The sequence below is a fragment of the Procambarus clarkii genome, chromosome 3, assembly GCF_040958095.1.
Source record: "Procambarus clarkii isolate CNS0578487 chromosome 3, FALCON_Pclarkii_2.0, whole genome shotgun sequence".
In the NCBI taxonomy this organism is placed as follows: domain Eukaryota; kingdom Metazoa; phylum Arthropoda; class Malacostraca; order Decapoda; family Cambaridae; genus Procambarus; species Procambarus clarkii.
The window spans coordinates 35,664,228-35,684,312 of record NC_091152.1 but is presented as its reverse complement, the minus strand read 5'-3'; the positions used below and the strand labels follow the sequence as shown (position 1 = coordinate 35,684,312).

The 20,085-nt window shown below is 46.0% G+C and overlaps 1 protein-coding gene across 1 annotated transcript; it reads right to left on the bottom strand.

Annotated features, from left to right (window-relative positions):
- Positions 1-1,407: 1,407 nt before the first annotated feature.
- LOC138368790 (girdin-like) lies at positions 1,408-11,324 on the bottom strand. Its single transcript, XM_069331489.1, has 6 exons — positions 11,268-11,324; positions 9,004-9,124; positions 8,261-8,355; positions 7,394-7,447; positions 6,770-6,913; positions 1,408-1,869 (listed from the first exon to the last, which is right to left on the bottom strand). The coding sequence occupies exons 1-6, from the start codon at positions 11,322-11,324 to the stop codon at positions 1,408-1,410; spliced, it is 933 nt and encodes a 310-aa protein (XP_069187590.1).
- Between the last annotated feature and the right edge of the window lie 8,761 nt (positions 11,325-20,085).

Below are 20,085 nucleotides of genomic sequence, written 5' to 3'. Positions count from 1 at the left end.
ATGACTGTGTGACGACAACTGGTGCAGTGGAACACCCTGGTGTAGTGAGGCACTCTGGGTGTTGTCAGGCACTCTGGTGTGGTGAGACACTCTGGTAGAGTGAGGCACTCTAGTGTAGTGATTCAATCCGGTGTAATGAAGCATTCTGGTGTAGTGAGACACTCTGGTGTGGTGAAGCACTTTGGTGAAGTGAAGCACTCTGGTGCAGTGAGGCACTCTGGTGCAATGAGGCACGCTTACTGACACACTTACTTTTTACTCCCAACTGTGACGACCAGTGGCCTCAGAACACGGTGCACAGTAGCTAAGTGATCCCCTATTAATGACGACTACTGGACTCAGAACGTGGTACCTAATTACAGTAGGTAATTACACATACCGACTACTGTGATCTCAGTTCAGTAGCTAAGCGATCACCAGTTACTTATGAGGGAGAATGAAGTCACGTATTTAACTGTTATAATTATTAGATATTTTACTCAAAATGTTTGTACTGATATGACCCGCTGAAAGCATAAGATGTTCTTGTTGTTAAAGATTAGCAACGTGACACAAAAAGTTCCAGGTAACACGGTGTATGGTAAACCCGTAGTGCCTTAAACATAAGTTGCTGTTAAAGATTGGCCACCTGTAATAAGATGTTCCAAGTAACACGGGCTATGGTGAGCCTGTAGATAGTTATAAACATAAATAATGAAGTTTACTTATAAGTTTTTAAAATTTTCTTATAATTTTTTTACAATAATTTTTATACAAAACTGACATTGAAACTTTAAATATTTTAAAGTTTCTTTAAGAATTTTACACAAATTTATATAACACTTTTTATTTGTATATGAATTAATATTTTGTAAAAAAAATTGATTGCAATTAAGATGATATAAATGCTATTTATTTGATTGCCCTCCTTTACTCAGAAGATACACAGTAGTGTTTTTTTTTATATTTTTAAAGGGTGACAAAAATATTTAACAATATATTGTGATTATTCATTGTTTCGAGAGAAGTGCGATGCTGGAAGATGACCATTTGTTGATGGGTCATGACTATAGGCGCACCCTTTCTCTCCTCTTCTAAACCTTCTTTCTCTTTATACACGACGACCAGTAGGAAGCCTCGTGATGGTGCGAGTCACCAAACTCTTGTGGGTTGCAACCATACTGGTCTCAGAACACGGTGCACAGTAGCTAAGTGATCTCTACTTACTGACAACTGTGACGACCAGTGGCCTCAGAACACGGTGCACAGTAGCTAAGTGATCCCCACTTACTGACAACTATGATGACCACCGCCTTCAGAAGTGTGCACAGTAGCTAAGTGATCCCCACTTACTGACAACTATGATGACCACCGCCTTCAGAAGTGTGCACAGTAGCTAAGTGATCCCTACTTAAGACTGCGTGACGACTAGTGGTGCAGCGAGGCACTCTGGCGCAGCAGCGAGGCACTCTGGCGCAGCAGTGAGGCACTCTGGCGCAGCAGCGAGGCACTCTGGCGCAGCAGCGAGGCACTCTGGCGCAGCAGCGAGGCACTCTGGCGCAGCAGCGAGGCACTCTGGCGCAGCAGCGAGGCACTCTGGTGCAGCAGCGAGGCACTCTGGCGCAGCAGCGAGACACTCTGGCGCAGCAGCGAGGCACTCTGGCGCAGCAGCGAGACACTCTGGCGCAGCAGCGAGGCACTCTGGCGCAGCAGCGAGGCACTCTGGCGCAGCAGCGAGGCACTCTGGCGCAGCAGCGAGGCACTCTGGCGCAGCAGCGAGGCACTCTGGTGCAGCAGCGAGACACTCTGGCGCAGCAGCGAGGCACTCTGGTGCAGCAGCGAAGCACTCTGGTGCAGCAGCGAGGCACTCTGGTGCAGCAGCGAGGCACTCTGGTGTAGTAAGGCACTCTGGTGTAGTCAGACACTCTCGGAGGAAAGCCTCTGCTCACTTCGCTTCATGTTCACGGCAGATATGTTAATTTCACACCTTATTTCCTTTCCGCGTTTCATCGTCTCAAGGGCCCGCTCGCTGGGCTCAGTAGGTCTCATGCCAATTTTTAATTAACTTGCGTAAGCCTATCTGAGAAGTCAGTGTTGACACATGTGGTTCCTGCTGACTCTCTGGTCTCATCCTGCACCTCGCTGTAGACTCCACATGTGGCCTACACCTGCCTCAGAGACTATACATGTGACTTACACCTGCCTCAGAGACTCCACCTGTGGCCTACACCTGTCCCAGAGACTCCACATGTGACCTACACCTGCCTCAAAGTTTCCATATGTGTCCTACACCTGCCTCAGAGACTCCACATGTGACCTACACCTGCCCCAGAGACTACACATGTGGCCATACACCTTCCCTAGAGACTCCACATGTGACCTACACCTGCCTCAGAGACTCCACATGTGGCCTACACCTGCCCCAGAGACTACACATGTGGCCATACACCTTCCCTAGAGACTCCACATGTGACCTACACCTGCCTCAGAGACTCCACATGTGGCCTACACCTGCCCCAGAGACTACACATGTGGCCATACACCTTCCCTAGAGACTCCACATGTGACCTACACCTGCCTCAGAGACTCCACATGTGGCCTACACCTGCCCCAGAGACTACACATGTGACCTACACCTCCCCCAGAGACTACACATGTGGCCATACACCTTCCCTAGAGACTCCACATGTGACCTACACCTGCCTCAGAGACTACACATGTGACCTACACCTCCCCCAGAGACTACATATGTGGCCATACACCTTCCCTAGAGACTCCACATGTGACCTACACCTGCCTCAGAGACTCCACATGTGGCCTACACCTGCCCCAGAGACTACACATGTGACCTACACCTCCCCAGAGACTACACATGTAGCCATACACCTTCCCTAGAGACTACACATGTGACCTACACCTGCCTCAGAGACTCCACATGTGGCCTACACCTGCCCCAGAGACTACACATGTGACCTACACCTCCCCCAGAGACTACACATGTAGCCATACACCTTCCCTAGAGACTACACATGTGACCTACACCTGCCTCAGAGACTCCACATGTGGCCTACACCTCCCCCAGAGACTACACATGTGGCCATACACCTCCCCCAGAGACTACACATGTGGCCATACACCTTCCCTAGAGACTACACATGTGACCTACACCTGCCCCAGAGACTTCACATGTGGCCTACACCTCCCCCAGAGACTACACATGTGGCCATACACCTTCCCTAGAGACTCCACATGTGGCCTACACCTCCCCCAGAGACTCCACATGTGACCTACACCTCCCCCAGAGACTACACATGTGACCTACACCTCCCCCAGAGACTACACATGTGGCCATACACCTTCCCTAGAGACTACACATGTGGCCTACACCTCCCACAGAGACTCCACATGTGACCTACACCTCCCCCAGAGACTACACATGTAGCCATACACCTTCCCTAGAGACTCCACATGTGACCTACACCTCCCCCAGAGACTACACATGTGACCTACACCTCCCCCAGAGACTACACATGTGACCTACACCTGCCCCAGAGACTACACATGTGACCTACACCTCCCCCAGAGACTACACATGTGGCCATACACCTTCCCTAGAGACTCCACATGTGACCTACACCTGCCTCAGAGACTCCACATGTGACCTACACCTGCCTCAGAGACTCCACATGTGGCCTACACCTGCCCCAGAGACTCCACATGTGGCCTACACCTGCCCCAGAGACTACACATGTGACCTACACCTCCCCCAGAGACTACACATGTGGCCATACACCTTCCCTAGAGACTCCACTATTTCCTGGTTTGGGCAACATGTGAGAGGATGATGTTCTACTCTGTGGTGTATAACAATACCCAGATGTTCTACTCTGTGGTGTATAACAATACCCAGATGTTCTACTCTGTGGTGTATAACAATACCCAGATGTTCTACTCTGTGGTGTAGACCACGTGGTGAGAATTTAAGCATTACAGAACTGTGTTTGGTAAGGCGGTAACAACGGTGCCTCTGACGAGCCGCGGCGCCAAACACCAGAGAATATATTCACTGTCACAATAATTCAAGAACCCGGAAAAAAGTGGATTGGTGAGCGGGGGAAATATTTTTTGTAACAATAACCTGTAACAAACAATGTATTGAGAGGAGAGCGTTGAAAGCTGGGTAAAAAGGAGAGGAAAAAGTATGAAATATGAAGAGGAACGTAATGAAGAGAAGCGGAATGAGGAGAGGAAAATAGAGAAATAAAGCAGGAAGAGAGAGAGAGTGTTACGGCCCTCTCGGGTCGCAACTGGGTTCTTACTCTGATGTTGTTAGAGGAAGGGTATCCGGCTCCAAGCCAGTAGTGGCTTTCAAGGGATGTGATCCACAATGCAAGTATGTCAAAAGGGGAAGGGAAATAAAGTCAAAACTTAATATAATATAATAACCGCCACCAATAAATAATATATAAAAGGTTACACAGGGGGAGGGGTATTAACACTACACAGGAGTATTATTTACACTGTCGTCTTCGTCTGAAGACCCTGGATCTCCTCGGTGCCAAGTTCTCTGTGCTCTCGTGGCCTCACGACGAATCCTTCGAAAAGCTGAGTCTACCCCGGCCACAGGACAGCCAAAACACAGTTCCACTGGGGGCACCGCCGTGGAGGCCGTCAACCACAAGTCCAGCAGACTGCTGGCAGGTTCCGGATCAGCAACGCTGGTCAGGCCACTCCACGAGCGATACAAGGGTAGCGCCCTAGTCAGGAGCCTCGTGTGATACCACAGATCACTCTCCTGTCCACAATACCCCAGTGGTTAAGCGTCTCCACCAGTCAGTCCCGGGTACGACAATCCTTCAACTGCCACTTCACTGGCAGGGTAACACCACAGTGTTCATCCGGGAGGCGACTCACAGCTGCTGCAGCAAAGCACTTGGTGTCGAGACGGCTGCCTTGGGTAGACTGACTCAACTTCCCTTACAGCAGTCCCAGGTCGACTCTGTAAGCAGACACGTCATCAATAACAGGGACACACTAAAGCACCTCACTTACAGGCTCAGACACAAACGCCCGACGTATCCACTCCATAGATGGCGTTGTCGTCTGAGCACCACCTCACCAGAGGTCAGCAGCGGCGGTGTTGTGAGCTGAACAGGACTGGAAACTGGCCCTTGTGGCCGGTACACCTCGTCCTTGCCAGGTGTCGTCGTCCATTTGGAGGGGGTTTCGGGAGCTGACCCACAGATGGCGCGGTCGTCACTGCTCCGTGCTCGGACGCTGGATCCGGGTCCGTAACAGAGAGAGAGAGAGAGAGAGAGAGAGTGTGTTATGGCCCTATTGGGTCGCAACTGGGGTTCTTCTCTGATGTTATTAGAGTTTGGGTATCCGGCCCCAAGTTAGTAGTGGCTTTCAAGGGGTGTGTTCCGTAACGCAAGTAAATTAAAGGGGAAGGGATACAAATACACTAATTTAAATATATATATTAACTGCCACCATAAATATATATCTCACAGTCACTCGCTGGGGCTATAACTACACTTATATACAATAGCTTGTCTTCCTCCGAAGACACAAGATGTTCTACGGTGCTCAAGATGAGTAGCCCTGGTTATCTTCTCGTGGCCTCACGATGAATCCTTTGATTCTCTAGGCGAATCTACCCTGGCCACAGGCCAGCCGAATAACAGTCCCACTGGGTGCACCGTCGTGGAGGCCTTCAATCCCAAATCCAGCCTGTAGCTGGCAGGTTCCAATCAGCTCCGCTGCGTAGGCCACTCCACGACCGATACTAGGGTTGCGAGCCCTAGGCAGGAGCCTCGTGTGATTCCGCTGATCACTCTCCTCTCTATAGCACCACAGTGGCTAGTCTCTTCCACCAGTCAACCCCCGGGTACGACGATTCCTCAACTCTGTCACGTCATAGGCAGGCTGACACTCTCAGCAGTGTTCGTCCGGGAGCAACTCACAGCTTCTGCAGCAAACACGCGGAGAGACTATGGCTGCCTTGGAGACTATAGACTGCCCCATCGTCGAATACAGCAGTCCCAGGTCGACTCTGTAATCAGACACGACATTAGTACTGGTTACACTCTAGGGCACCTCACTCACAGGCTTAGACACAAGCGTCCACCTATCCACTCCATAGATGGCGTTGCTGTCTAAGCGCCACCTCACCAGAGGTCAGCAGCGGCTACGTTACTAGCTGATCAAGACGGGAAACCAGCCCTTGTGGCTGGTATATCCCGCCCTCGCTAGATGGCGTTGTCCATTTGGAGGGGGTTTCGGGACCTGACTCACAGATGGCATGGTCGTCACAGCTCCGTGCTACGACGCTGGGCTCGGGTCCGTAACACCTCCCCACCAAAAAGAATTTGGTTTGGGTTTCTATAAAGAAAAAAACAAACCAAATTAGTACGTGTATACAACTCCAAACAGACTCACGTACACTAAGAACTGGAATGGCGAGGATGTCTTGTCCGAAAAACTGTCCAAACGGGAAACTCTGGCATAAATGAAACTTGAAGATGTAAGGCAATGACCTGCCTGATGTGATCTTCCACTCCTCCACTAAGATGTCAAGCAGGGGCATAATCTCACGTGTCCCGAGTAAGGATTGGTATAGACTCGATCTGGGGTGAATCGACACTTCCCTGTGTCGTGGCACCGATGATGGCTGGTCACAGACTGCATTTCTGGTACCGGTCCGGTAGTCCTTCAGAGAGACGGGAACCTGGAATACAGGGGTCTGATAATTTAGAGTGACAGCGACAGTGGCTAAGTCAGTACTTACAGCATACGCCTCTACTAGGCCCACACCTAGTCCCAACAGGGCTGTTCGTACATCGAAGATGGTGTCCGCTCTACCACCGACAGGTCGACCAACGTTCCGCATAACGCTACCTCTAGGCTCAGCAATCACGCGGGGGGTGTCAACCTGTCGGAAACAGTCACTCATAATATCACATCTCGTACCTCCTGTATCTATCATCACCTTCCAGGTCCCTCCTTTGACTGCAACACTCACAGTGCACGTCTCTAATCCCTGGGATCTCTTCACGATGTTCAAGGGAGCCACCATCCGTCGGGTCGTCCACTGGTCCTTACTGAGAACACACATAAGAATAAAACAAAATACCGCAAAGAAACATTTGGCTAAGTTAGGGATAAGTTTCACGAGCCTGTAATGTCCATAGCCGGCTATATCCATTAGCCGGGTTTGGACCGAAGAGGGCACTAGAACCTTCACACATACCTCACATACCTCCGACGTCTGGGGAATCTCTGGCCGGTTCAATGAACGCTGTACCTTGCCATACCGCCAGTACTCATCCGCCTTCGCTCCAGACTCTTTGGTATCCGTGGGTGCTTGTACACGAGGCCTCTCTTCTTGCTCAGTCGCTTCTGCCACCTTAACCTCATGTTCCTTGTTGGGAGAAGAATCAGGAGACTCTGCTAGAATACTCTCGACCTGTGGGCGAGAGGGAGAATTAAACAGGTTAACTAATTCCGTGTCAGTCTGTACCTGGACATTACCATTTCCAGCTGTTACCTCGGACCTTGCTGTTCCGGCTGACTCGTCCGCAACCTTGGGATGATTGTTGCTCCAATCTGTCACCAAGTCGTTGGCTAGTACCACGTCAATCCCAGCTATAGGTAGGGTATCGACTACTGCCAACGCACATGTGCCGCTGAAGTAAGGCGAGTCCAGATGTACCGGCACTAAGGGGGCGACATACTGCGTCCTAGGAAACCCAACCAGGACAACCTTTTGTCTCCCGTCCACACTCACTCCCTCTGGTATCGAGTTTCTCACGATCAGGGACTGAGCTGCTCCACTATCTCTGAGCACTACAACTGATCTACCAGTATGATCACTCGATACATACCTGCCTGAAGTGTGAGGGGAAAACAATCTTGGTTCTTCCTGACTAGTCATCAGGGACAGGGTTCCCTCTGGTGGTGTCACACAGCTCATCAACATCACCTCCCTACGTGGGCCGCTACCTCTTCTGCCACGGCACATAGCAGCTACATGCCCTTTCTGCCCACAAGTCCAACACACCATATTCCTCCTCGGACTCCGGTGTTTCGGACTGTTAGGACTAGTCCTTCGAGGGCTACTTGGGGGCGTCTTCACAGCGCTTTGTGGGACGGGTCTCTCTTCTTCCTGATGAGGTTTGTCAAACCGGCGTGGGTAATTCCTTGGGACATACTTAGCAGAAGGTCTATGCGTTAAGATGTACTCTTCAGCCATGGTGGCTGCCGCCCGTAAGGTCTCTACCTGCTGTTCCTCTAAGTACGTCTTCAGATCTCTAGACAAACCTTCTTTGAAGTCCTCTAACAGTATGAGCTGCTCAAGGTCTTCTTTGGTCTCCACTTTCCGAGAGGCACACCACTCTTGGAAAAGCCGTTCCTTGATGGTCGCGAATTCGGTGAAAGTGTGCTCCGAGGTCTTTTTCAGGTTCCTGAACTTCTGCCTGTAAGCCTCAGGTACCAATTGGTACGCCATGAGCACGACCTTCTTCACCTTGTCGTAATCGCTGGAGTCATCAAGGGACAACGTGGAGTAGGCGATTTGGGCCTTCCCAGTCAAGACAGACTGTATCATGATGGCCCAATTCTCCTTTGGCCACTCCAAAGAGGCTGCGACTTTCTCGAAGGCCGCGAAGAACTTCGAAACTTACTTCTCGTTGAACTTCAGGACCATTTTGATGTTTCTCACCGGATCGAAAATACTTGTGTTCGTTGTTTGCCTCCGACCACCTAATCGCAATACTTCTAGCTCATGTTGTCTCTCTTTTTCCTCTCTGTCTCGTCGTTCTTGCCTGTCTCGTTCTTCTCTTTCTCTTTCTCGCTCTTCTTTCCTTTCTTGTCTTTCTTTTTCCTTTTCTTCTAATTCTAAACGCCTCATCTCCATTTCTTTTTCTTGTCTCTCTCTTTCCATTTCTAATTTCTTCCATTCTATCTCGCGATTTATTTCCAAGGCTTGCATTTTGACTGTAAGTAAACTTATATTCAGCTCACCTGCATCACTGTCAATGTCACTGCCCTTATCTTCTTTTTCAGTGGAAGCTACTTCCTCACTTTCTTTTGTAATTTGTTCCTTGCTTTCCTGTTTCTCCTCGGCCTTCAAATGCCGGTGAACCTTGGACAAGATCTCCACACGGGAATCACTGGCACGTATCTTTATCTCCAGGTAGGCACTTACTAATACGAGTTCCTGTTTCCCCAGATATTTTAATCTGGCAAGACAGTCCTCCCTGTTCAGAAAGGCCTGAACATCGTCCAGATCGTCGATGGTCGCTTTTTCTGCCATTGTCACTTAGATGGAACACTAGCACTTAACACACCGCTTCACTTTAGCACTCAACGCACCGAGCACTGTACTACGTCAATATTGCACTTTATCGCGCCTAACACCGCACTTGCCAATATTGCACGTAATTACACCGGGCACCTCACTATGCAATATTGCACTTAATCACAGCGAGCACCGCACTCTACAATATTGCACTGAATCACACCGAGCACCACACAGGACGTATAACGTCCTAATAGTCACACACAGGGGGAATTATTTACAGGGGATTGCACTACTTCACCACCCCTGTCAAACATACTTGACAAGGGGTCGGATCCCGCTGGGGATGCCAATTATGTTACGGCCCTATTGGGTCGCAACTGGGGTTCTTCTCTGATGTTATTAGAGTTTGGGTTTCCGGCCCCAAGTTAGTAGTGGCTTTCAAGGGGTGTGTTCTGTAACACAAGTAAATTAAAGGGGAAGGGATACAAATACACTAATTTAAATATATATAATAACCACCACCATAAATATATATCTCACAGTCACTCGCTGGGGCTATAACTACACTTATATACAATAGCTTGTCTTCCTCCGAAGACACAGGATGCTCTACGGTGCTCAAGATGAGTAGCCCTGGTTCTCTTCTTGTGGCCTCACGATGAATCCTTTGATTCTCTAGGCGAATCTACCCTGGCCACAGGCCAGCCAAATCACAGTCCCACTGGGTGCACCGTCGTGGAGGCCTTCAACCCCAAATCCAGCCTGTAGCTGGCAGGTTCCAATCAGCTCCGCTGCGTAGGCCACTCCACGACCGATACTAGGGTTGCGAGCCCTAGGCAGGAGCCTCGTGTGATTCCGCTGATCACTCTCCTCTCTATAGCACCACAGTGGCTAGTCTCTTCCACCAGTCAACCCCCGGGTTCGACGATTCCTCAACTCTGTCACGTCGCAGGCAGGCTAACACTCTCAGCAGTGTTCGTCCGGGAGCAACTCACAGCTTCTGCAGCAAACACGTGGAGAGACTATGGCTGCCTTGGGTAGACTGCCCCATCGTCGAATACAGCAGTCCCAGGTCGACTCTGTAATCAGACACGTCATTAGTACTGGTTACACTCTAGGGCACCTCACTCACAGGCTTAGACACAAACGTCCACCTATCCACTCCATAGATGGCGTTGCTGTCTAAGCGCCACCTCACCAGAGGTCAGCAGCAGCTACGTTACTAGCTGATCAAGACGGGAAACCAGCCCCTGTGGTTGGTATATCCCGCCCTCGCTAGATGGCATTGTCCATTTGGAGGGGGTTTTGGGACCTGACTCACAGATGGTGTGGTCGTCACAGCTCTGTGCTACGACGCTGGGCTCGGGTCCGTAACAGAGAGAGAGAGAGAGAGAGAGAGAGAGAGAGAGAGAGAGAGAGAGAAGGTATGGGACGGAAACCAAAGGGAAAGAAATGGGAAGGGTATGAGGCACAGATGGAAGGGAAACAGAGGAAGGTGGTCAGAGTACATCTTGGGAAGGACGTTAAATGCTTCCCTCTCCTCTTCTCTCTAAGTCTCTTTTTCATAGAGCAGCATACCTGAGTATGCCTTCACTATGGCATAGGTCTCCCTGGGTCAGTCTCCACGATCTGTGTATGTGTACTCACCTAATTGTGCTTGCGGGGGTTGAGCTTTGGCTCTTTGGTCCCGCCTCTCAACTGTCAATTAACTGATGTACAGATTCCTGAGCCTATTGGGCTCTATCATATCTACATTTAAAACTGTGTATGGAGTCAGCCTCCACCACATCACTGCCTAATGCACTCAATCTGTTAACTATTCTGACACTGAAAAAGTTCTTTTTACGTCCCTGTGGCTCATTAGGGAACTCAGTTTTCACCTGTGTCCCATTTATTGTGTACCACCCATGTTAAACAGTTTATCTTTATCTACCCTGTCAATTCCTCTGAGAATTTTGTAGGTAGTGATCATGTCTTCCCTTACTCTTCTGTCTTCTATTGTCGGGAGGTGCATTTCACGCAGCTTTTCTTCGAAATTCATACCTCTTAGTTCTGGGACTAGCCTAGTGGCATATCTCTAAACTTTTTCAAGCTCCGTTTTGTGCTTGACAAGGTACGGGCTCCATGCTGGGGCAGCATACTCCAGGATTGGTCTTACATGTGTGAGTGTGTGTGTGTGTGTGTGTGTGTGTGTGTGTGTGTGTGTGTGTGTACTCACCTAGTTGTACTCACCTAGTTGTACTCATCTATTTGTGTTTGCCGGAGTTGAGCTCTGGCTCTTTGGTCTCGCCTCTCAACCGTTAATCAATAGGTGTACAGATTCCTGAGCCTATTGGGCTCTATCATATCTACACCTGAAACTGTGTAAGGAGTCAGCCTCCACCACATCACTTCCTATTGCATTCTATTTGTCAACCACTCTGACACTAAAAAAGTTCTTTCTAATATCTCTGTGGCTCATTTGGGCACTCAGTTTCCACCTGTATCCCCTTGTGCGTGTGCCCCTTGTGTTAAATAGCCTGTCTTTATCTACCCCTATCAATTCCCTTCAGAATCTTGAATGTGGTGATCATGTCCCCCCTAACTCTTCTGTCTTCCAGTGAAGTGAGGTTTAATTCCTGTAGTCTCTCCTCGTAGCTCATACCTCTCAGCTCGGGTACTAGTCTGGTGGCAAACCTTTGAACCTTTTCCAGTTTAGTCTTATCCTTGACTAGATATGGACTCCATGCTGGGGCTGCATACTCCAGGATTGGCCTGACATAGGTGGTATACAAAGTTCTCAATGATTCTTTATACAAGTTTCTGAATGCCTTTCGTATGTTGGCCAGCTTGGCATATGCCGCTGATGTTATCCTCTTGATATGGGCTGCAGCAGACAGGTCTGTCGTGATATCAACCCCCCAAGTCTTTTTCTTTCTCTGACTCTTGAAGAATTTCCTCTCCCAGATGATACCTTGTGTCTGGCCTCCTGCTCCCTGCAGCTATCTTCATTACATTACATTTGGTTGGATTAAACTCTAACAACCATTTGTTCGACCATTCCTTCAGTTTGTCTAGGTCTTTTTGAAGCCTCAAACAGTCCTCTTCTGTCTTAATCCTTCTCATGATTTTGGCATCGTCCGCAAACATTGAGAGAAATGAATCTATACCCTCCGGGAGATCATTTACATATATCAGAAACAAGATAGGACCAAGAACAGAGCCCTGTGGGATTATGTGTGTGTGTGTGTGTGTGTGTGTGTGTGTGTGTGTGTGTGTGTGTGTGTGTGTGTGTGTGTGTGTGTGTGTGTGTGTGTGTGTGTGTGTGTGTGTGTGTGTGTGTGTGTGTTTGTGTGTGTGACCACTAAACACCCACCATAACTTGGGACCAGATTCACGAAGCAGTTATATAAGCACTTACGACCCTGTACATCTTTTCCAAATCTTTGGCGGCTTTGTTTATAATTATTAAATAGTTAATGAGCTCCGAAGCACTAAGAGGCTGTTTATAACTATAACAACAGTTGATTGGGATGTTTTCATGTTTAAAAACTGTTTAATAAATGTAACCAAAGTCGTCAAAGTTTGAGGAAAGATATACACGTTCGTAAGTACTTGCGTAACTGCTTCGTGAACCTGGCCCCTTGTATTAACTGTACGTCTCTGTTCACCCAGCAGTGAATGGGTACCTGGGTGTTAAGCGATTTGGCGGGTCGTATTCCGAGGAAAATTAGGATTAAGGAGCGAAATGCTATGCGTGTTAGTGGCTTTACAAGAATGTTAGAACTTGTGTATATTTAAATAATAATAATAATAATAATTATAATAATATTATTATTATTAATATTATTATGGATTGTGAAATAACTTTATACTTTTCAATACTCGCCTACTGTACATTAAATATCATACAACCACTCAACCCGTCCTTGACTCAAATCCATTACATCCAGCGGTCGACCCCACAGACGCATTCATAAATTTATTTATGCTGTTCATTCAAAACAGGAATTTTTTTAAATGTAAATAAATATTATAATATATTAGCATATTGTGCATATATATAGGCATAGGTTAGGTTAGGTGTTTAGGTTCTGTTGTCAGTTGTGAGTCGTGTGTTAACAGTTTTTCATTCTTAAACAGGGGGTTTGGCGGGTGGATGGAATCACTTTTGAGTCTTTGTTTGGAGGACGGGCTGAGAACAACCCATCATCACACTAGGCTGGTTAAAGCAGCGGCCGTCCTCCCCAGACGCATACATTCATTTTAATATACTGTGTATTATAAATTGATTTGTTCTCATGTATAAATTAATATTATTATACATCAAATTTCAATGTATAGTAAGGCGTAGGTTAGGTTAGGTGTTTAGGTTCTGTTGGCTATTATTTGTATTAGAAGTACATGGGTGAAGCATTTATAGAATTGCGGTTCGAACAGAGGACGTGAGCGAAGCACTTGTTCCGGGAGCAGCCCGTCCTCCAAACAAAGACCCAAAAGTGATTCCATCCACCCGCCAAACACCCTGTTTATGAATGAAAAATGGTTTACACACGACTCACAACTGATTTCGTTCGAACACTTCCAGAACAAGTGCTTCACTGACGAATTTTGTTCGAACCACAACGCTGTAAATGCTTCACCCACGTACTTCAAATACAAATTATCGCCAACAGAACCTAAACACCTAACCTAACAAATGCCTAGATATGCACATTATGTTAATATATAACAATATTTATTTATATTTGAGAAAATTTCTGTTTTGAATAAACAGCATGTTAAAATTGATGAATGCGTTTGTGGGGTCGACCACTGGATGGAATGAACTTGGTCAGAGAACGAGCTTTTCACCCCTCATGCTGCAGGTGACGTCTAACAGCGTCTGAACATATGATCAAGGCTAACCTAGTTCAAACTCTACAAGAAATTTCAGTAAATAATGATTTTGATTTATAATTGAGGAGGCTACCGGTATTGAATGAGCAGAACGTTGGGGATATTAATGGTTCTTTGGAGTCGGTAGAAGTTCAGACGAGTGCGGGCTGGGGCTGATCGCAAAATGGAGTGAAAAAATACATAAATAAAGGAGGATATTAATAAGCTAAATACATCAACACATAATAAATCACGAAATAATATGTACAGACTGGCTACGTTTAGAGTGATTTGGTTAACTACAGAGTAATTATTGATTTGGTAAATTACAAAGAAACAGATGTCGTATCGCTGATTATTTCAAGCAAAAGATTGGTACAAAAATAAATAAATTTGGGTGAATATAAATATTAGGTCCTCTGTGATTTCCACTATTTTTATGGTATGTTCTCTTCGGCGTTGTTGGCTAGGGTGTCCCTGGTGATGATCTGGTTGTGTCTATAGGTTACATCTTTTATGGGGCCTTTGTTATTTGTGCATTGTCAGATAACTGGAGAGAAGTTTTGTCTTGCCTGTATATTGAGATCACTAGCGGCTGACGGTCCCCAAGTGGCCACGTGGAGGCCTAGACGACATTCTCCTCCTTCAAGGCGTTTCCCTTGAAGTCAGGAGAGTTCTTGAAGAGCAAGTTGGAGGTCTTCTTGCTCCTACGAACTCTACTGGTTGGTGTTGGTAGCGGTCAATAATGTCTTCCGGGACTCTTTATTACTTTTGGTGAGCCTCGGGGAGGAATATTCAGTAGAATATTTGAAACGGTAAAGCAGGTGCCCCACTGATACCCTTCAGAGGGTTGAGCAAAACAGATGTGTTGCTGAAGACGACCGCCCCCGACACCAAGTGATGCACCTTGAAAGAAGCAAATGTCGTCTATGCCTTCACAAATTATTATGGACGATGGAACTCATCCTGAGTCTATGTTCATTCTATCCAGCGGTCGTCCCCAAAGACGCATTCATTATTTTTAACACGATGTTCATTCAAAATAGGAATTTTTCCAAATATAAATTAATGTTTTTATATATTTAGCATACAATGTATATTTTGACATTGGTTAGGTTAGGTTAGGTTAGGTGTCCAGGTTCTGTTGTGATTATTCGTATTTGTAGTACGTTGGTGAAGAGTTTCAACACGTCCTCGACTCAAGTCCATTACATCCAGCGGTCGACCCCACAGACGCATTCATAAATTTTAATATGCTGTTCATTCAAAACGGGAATTTTCTCAAGTATAAATTAATATTATAATATATTAGCATATTGTGCATATATAGGCATAGGATAGGTTAGGTTAGGTGTTTAGGTTCTGTTGGCGATTATTTGTATTTGTAGTACGTGGGTGAAGCATTTACAGCGTTGTGATTCGAACAAAATTCGTCAGTGAAGCACTTGTTCCGGATATGTTCGAACGTCATCAGTTGTGAGTCGTGTGTAAACCGTTTTTCATTCATAAACAGGGGGTTTGGCGGATGGATGGGATCACTTTTGGCCTTTCTTTATGAGAACGGGCTGGTGTATGAGGACGGGCAGGTGTATGAGGACGGCCTGGTGTATGAGGACGGGCAGGTGTGTGAGGACGGGCTGGTGTATGAGGACGGGCTGGTGTATGAGGACGGGCAGGTGTGTGAGGACGGGCTGGTGTATGAGGACGGGCTGGTGTATGAGGACGGGCTGGTGTATGAGGACGGGCTGGTGTATGAGGACGGGCTGGTGTATGAGGACGGGCAGGTGTATGAGGACGGGCAGGTGTGTGAGGACGGGCAGGTGTGTGAGGACGGGCTGGTGTATGAGGACGGGCTGGTGTATGAGGACGGGCAGGTGTATGAGGACGGGCAGGTGTATGAGGACGGGCTGGTGTATGAGGACGGGCAGGTGTATGAGGACGGGCAGGTGTATGAGGACGGCCTGGTGTATGAGGACGGGCAGGTATGTGAGGACGGGCAGGTGTATGAGGACGGGCAGGTGTATGAGGACGGGCAGGTGTATGAGGACGGCCTGGTGTATGAGGACGGGCAGGTGTGTGAGAACGGGCAGGTGTATGAGGACGGGCAGGTGTATGAGGACGGGCAGGTGTATGAGGACGGGCTGGTGTATGAGGACGGGCTGGTGTATGAGGACGGGCTGGTGTATTTGGACGGGCTGGTGTATGAGGACGGGCAGGTGTATGAGGACGGATCTGGTGCGTGAGGACGGGCAGGTGTATGAGGACGGGCTGGTGTGTGAGGACGGGCTGGTGTATGAGGACGGGCAGGTGTATGAGGACGGGCAGGTGTATGAGGACGGGCTGGTGTATGAGGACGGGCTGGTGTATGAGGACGGGCTGGTGTATGAGGACGGGCTGGTGTATGAGGACGGGCTGGTGTATGAGGACGGGCTGGTGTATGAGGACGGGCTGGTGTATGAGGACGGGCTGGTGTATGAGGACGGGCTGGTGTATGAGGACGGGCTGGTGTATGAGGACGGGCTGGTGTATGAGGACGGGCTGGTGTATGAGGACGGGCTGGTGTATGAGGACGGGCTGGTGTATGAGGACGGGCTGGTGTATGAGGACGGGCTGGTGTATGAGGACGGGCTGGTGTATGAGGACGGGCAGCCCAGCAAACACAAATCATCTACACAACGTTCGCCTATCTCTTCCCATAGGTGTGGGAATGATTTGCATTGAGAATGGTGCAGAATGGCCTTTGAGAAACTTTTACTCAAAAAATCCAAACACAAAGGTTTAATTATAAATTGTTTTTCTACAATTATTTTCTTCCAAATGTAAAACAAATAGTTTTTACATGTTTAAATATAAAAATGATGGTGTTTTTTTGTAAAATTCATTAATAAATTGTGAATGATATATATTGGCTGAGTGAAACCTTTAAAATCCATTTAGTTATAATTTGAACAGAAAAAAGTAGTTTTCCAAATTTTCTAAAAATCGCTCTTTTTAACACAATTTGACTCCTTATGCATTCCACTAAACACTATATCATGTTTAAATATATAATTTATGTATTATTCCCTAAAATAATTTATATAAATTATATAAGTTGCTGGAAAGTGGTGTTAAAGATTCTGAAAACCTTTTGTTGTGTTATAATTGGAATGTTCTTATATATGTCTCAAGTTCACAGTTTATCAAACAAGAATATTAACATTCGTCAACTCTTAAAATCTTATATGTTATCTTGCTGGTGCAAAATGGGTGAATCTTTAGGAACAGCTATAGTATCTATATATCACAAATGGTGTTTTCCCTAACTCAAACAATGTAGAGTTTATTATTCTACACATATTTCTAATGACTCTTAGATGTTTACATTCTCTGAAGTATAATTGTGAAGGCTGTGTCCATCACTCTCAACACAGATTCTTAAACTCTCTGCAGGTTCAACTATATAATTAGTTTCCATTTTGAATCTCCATGGACATTTGTATCCAAAATGAAACCAATGTGGTTTCCTTCAGCACCTTCAGCCAGCACATTTGCTCATTCATTTCCACAGATTCCAACATGGTAGGGGATTTACAGAAATTTGTATATTCATATTGTTATATATTAAAAATATGAATGCAGTTCAATATGATAAGACAAATACATGAGTTTATGATAAATTCGTTTTCTGTGATATACCATTGATATGCTCTTTTTTTCTTTAAACGGCAGACTAAACTAAAGTGCTCACATCAACAGATTTGATGTATAAATGGTCAACGCTCAACAGAGTTAGTATAAATGTATTAGTATAAATCTTACTTGTCTCATTGTTAATTCACATTCAATGTCAACTTGTGGTTTTGATGTGGCACGTTTGGCCAAGACACCCCACCCCATTATGCACCCCATGCCCATCTTGTGGGCGGTTGTGGAAAGGGTTACAGAGGCACATAATGGGCTCAGGGACTGAACCCCACAATTCATTTAGCTAAGCAAGTTACAATCTTGATGAGCTAGTTACAAAATTCAATATAAGTCATCACATCAACAATGGGTTCGAGATCGACCTCAAGTACAGGTTCTAAATTAAGCAACTGACATATGTGGAGAGCTAGTATCAAAATTTATATGTTTGTCCTGCACACCGTCCCCCATCCAGTGGGCAGCGGTGGATAGGTTACAATCACTTAGTTGTTATCTACAGTTAGCAAACTGGGGATATTTGGCTAAAATTTCTGGTAGCAGATCATTTTGAATGAAATATTGACACATCGCTGGAACATTGGTTATAGAATTGTCTCTAAATTCATGTATCTTTTCGCACTCCATCACATAGTGACGGAGGGTGTGCGAATAATTTTGTTGACACAGTTTACATTTGGTCAGGTCTACATCAGCAGATAATGAGAATTCCCAGAGATACTTGTAACCGAGTCTAAGCCGAGCAGTAGTAACATCTAGAAGTCTGCTGATTTTATTGGATGATCCATAGATGTGTGGCTCCTCTTGTATGATATGTATGATAGATGGAATTACTAGTTCCAGTTTCTAGGCAGGCGATGAGTACTCACAATAACCTTAATTAAGCGTCAAAACAAAAATGTGTATACTCTTTTTACTCTCCTGACCTTAGTTCTCGAGCTATGTATTTCATTTTGGTACCAACGTGTTCGCAATAACATTCTCTAGAAGAAAATCAGCAAAAACGGTCACCAAAAGTTATATGAATACCAGCACCCAATAAATACCTACGTAGATGACTCGCCGTGAGTGCCCAAGAGCAACAAAATGTTTTTACTCTTGGGATTGTTATCACTTCCACACTTGTCCTACAGCGTTAATTTTGGTATCAATGTACTCGCAATGAAATTCCCAACACGGTGATATGAATATAAACGTAGAATAATGGTCGCTGCCCACCCGCAAGAGTGTGGGAAGTGGCGGAACTGTTACCCAGTATTGGTGACAAGACGACACATGGGCGATACAGTGCTTTGAAAGTTTATAATTATATCACTGTCCTGACATTATTATTGTATGTACGTCATTCATTTTTGTGCCAATGTTTTCGCAATAGAATGTTCTATGAGCCCGTAGGTAAAAAAGAGCAACAAAGCGTAAGATAGAATAGCACCATATATAAAACAACGCTGGTACATATCAGTGAGCGTCAAACACACACGAAATGTGTGTGTTTGATGGTGGTCAAACGATGTTTGATGTGTTTGATCAGGTGATGTCCTGATCCGCATAATTAAAGTATGAATTATGTTGAGAAAAAATAAGAAAAAAGGGAAAAAACAGGGGTGGGAGAAACATGACAGAAAAAGAGTAAAAATACAATTTGGTCAACAAAACAGCATTGTTTAAAATAAAAGATATGGATTGACATTTTGGTGGTTAGGTAGGTTACATTGAGTTAATTAGGTAGTACTTAGTGTTTATCTGTTATAGATAGGAGCTGCATGCCTGGTATGGGCCAATAGGCCTTCTGCAGTTACCTTTGTTTTTATGTTTTTGCCCTGTAACCTAAATGGTTAGAGAGGCACAAATATGGGCTTAGGGACTGAACCCCACACTACATTTAGCTAAGCTGGTTACAATCTTGATGATATAGTTACAAAATTCTGTATAAGTCGTCACATTATTAATGGGTTCGAGATCAACCACAATTTCCTGAATGGATATAACAAAGGGGATATTAATAGGTTATTAAAATTGTCAACACACGATAGAACACGAAACAATGGGTATAAATTGGATAAGTTTAGATTTAGGAAAGACTTGGGTAAATACTGGGTCAGTAACAGGGTTGTTGATTTGTGGAATTTTTCTTAACTTATAAATTTATCTTTATTTATCTTAAACTGGTTGGGAGAGGTACAGTTTTTAACATAATTGGGAAGGTCATTCCACATTCGAGGTCCCTTGATTTGTAAAGCATTTCTAGTTTGACTAAGTCG

Coding starts and splice junctions, on each gene's coding strand:
- LOC138368790 (XM_069331489.1), bottom strand. CDS start 11,324: ATGAATTTCGAAGAAAAGCTGCGTGAAATGCACCTCCCGACAATAGAA. Junction 9,125..11,267: donor CGACAATAGAAGACAGAAGA/GTAAGGGAAGAC, acceptor ATCTTGTCCAAG/GTTCACCGGCATTTGAAGGC. Junction 7,448..8,260: donor CGTACTTAGAGGAACAGCAG/GTAGAGACCTTA, acceptor TCTCGCCCACAG/GTCGAGAGTATTCTAGCAGA.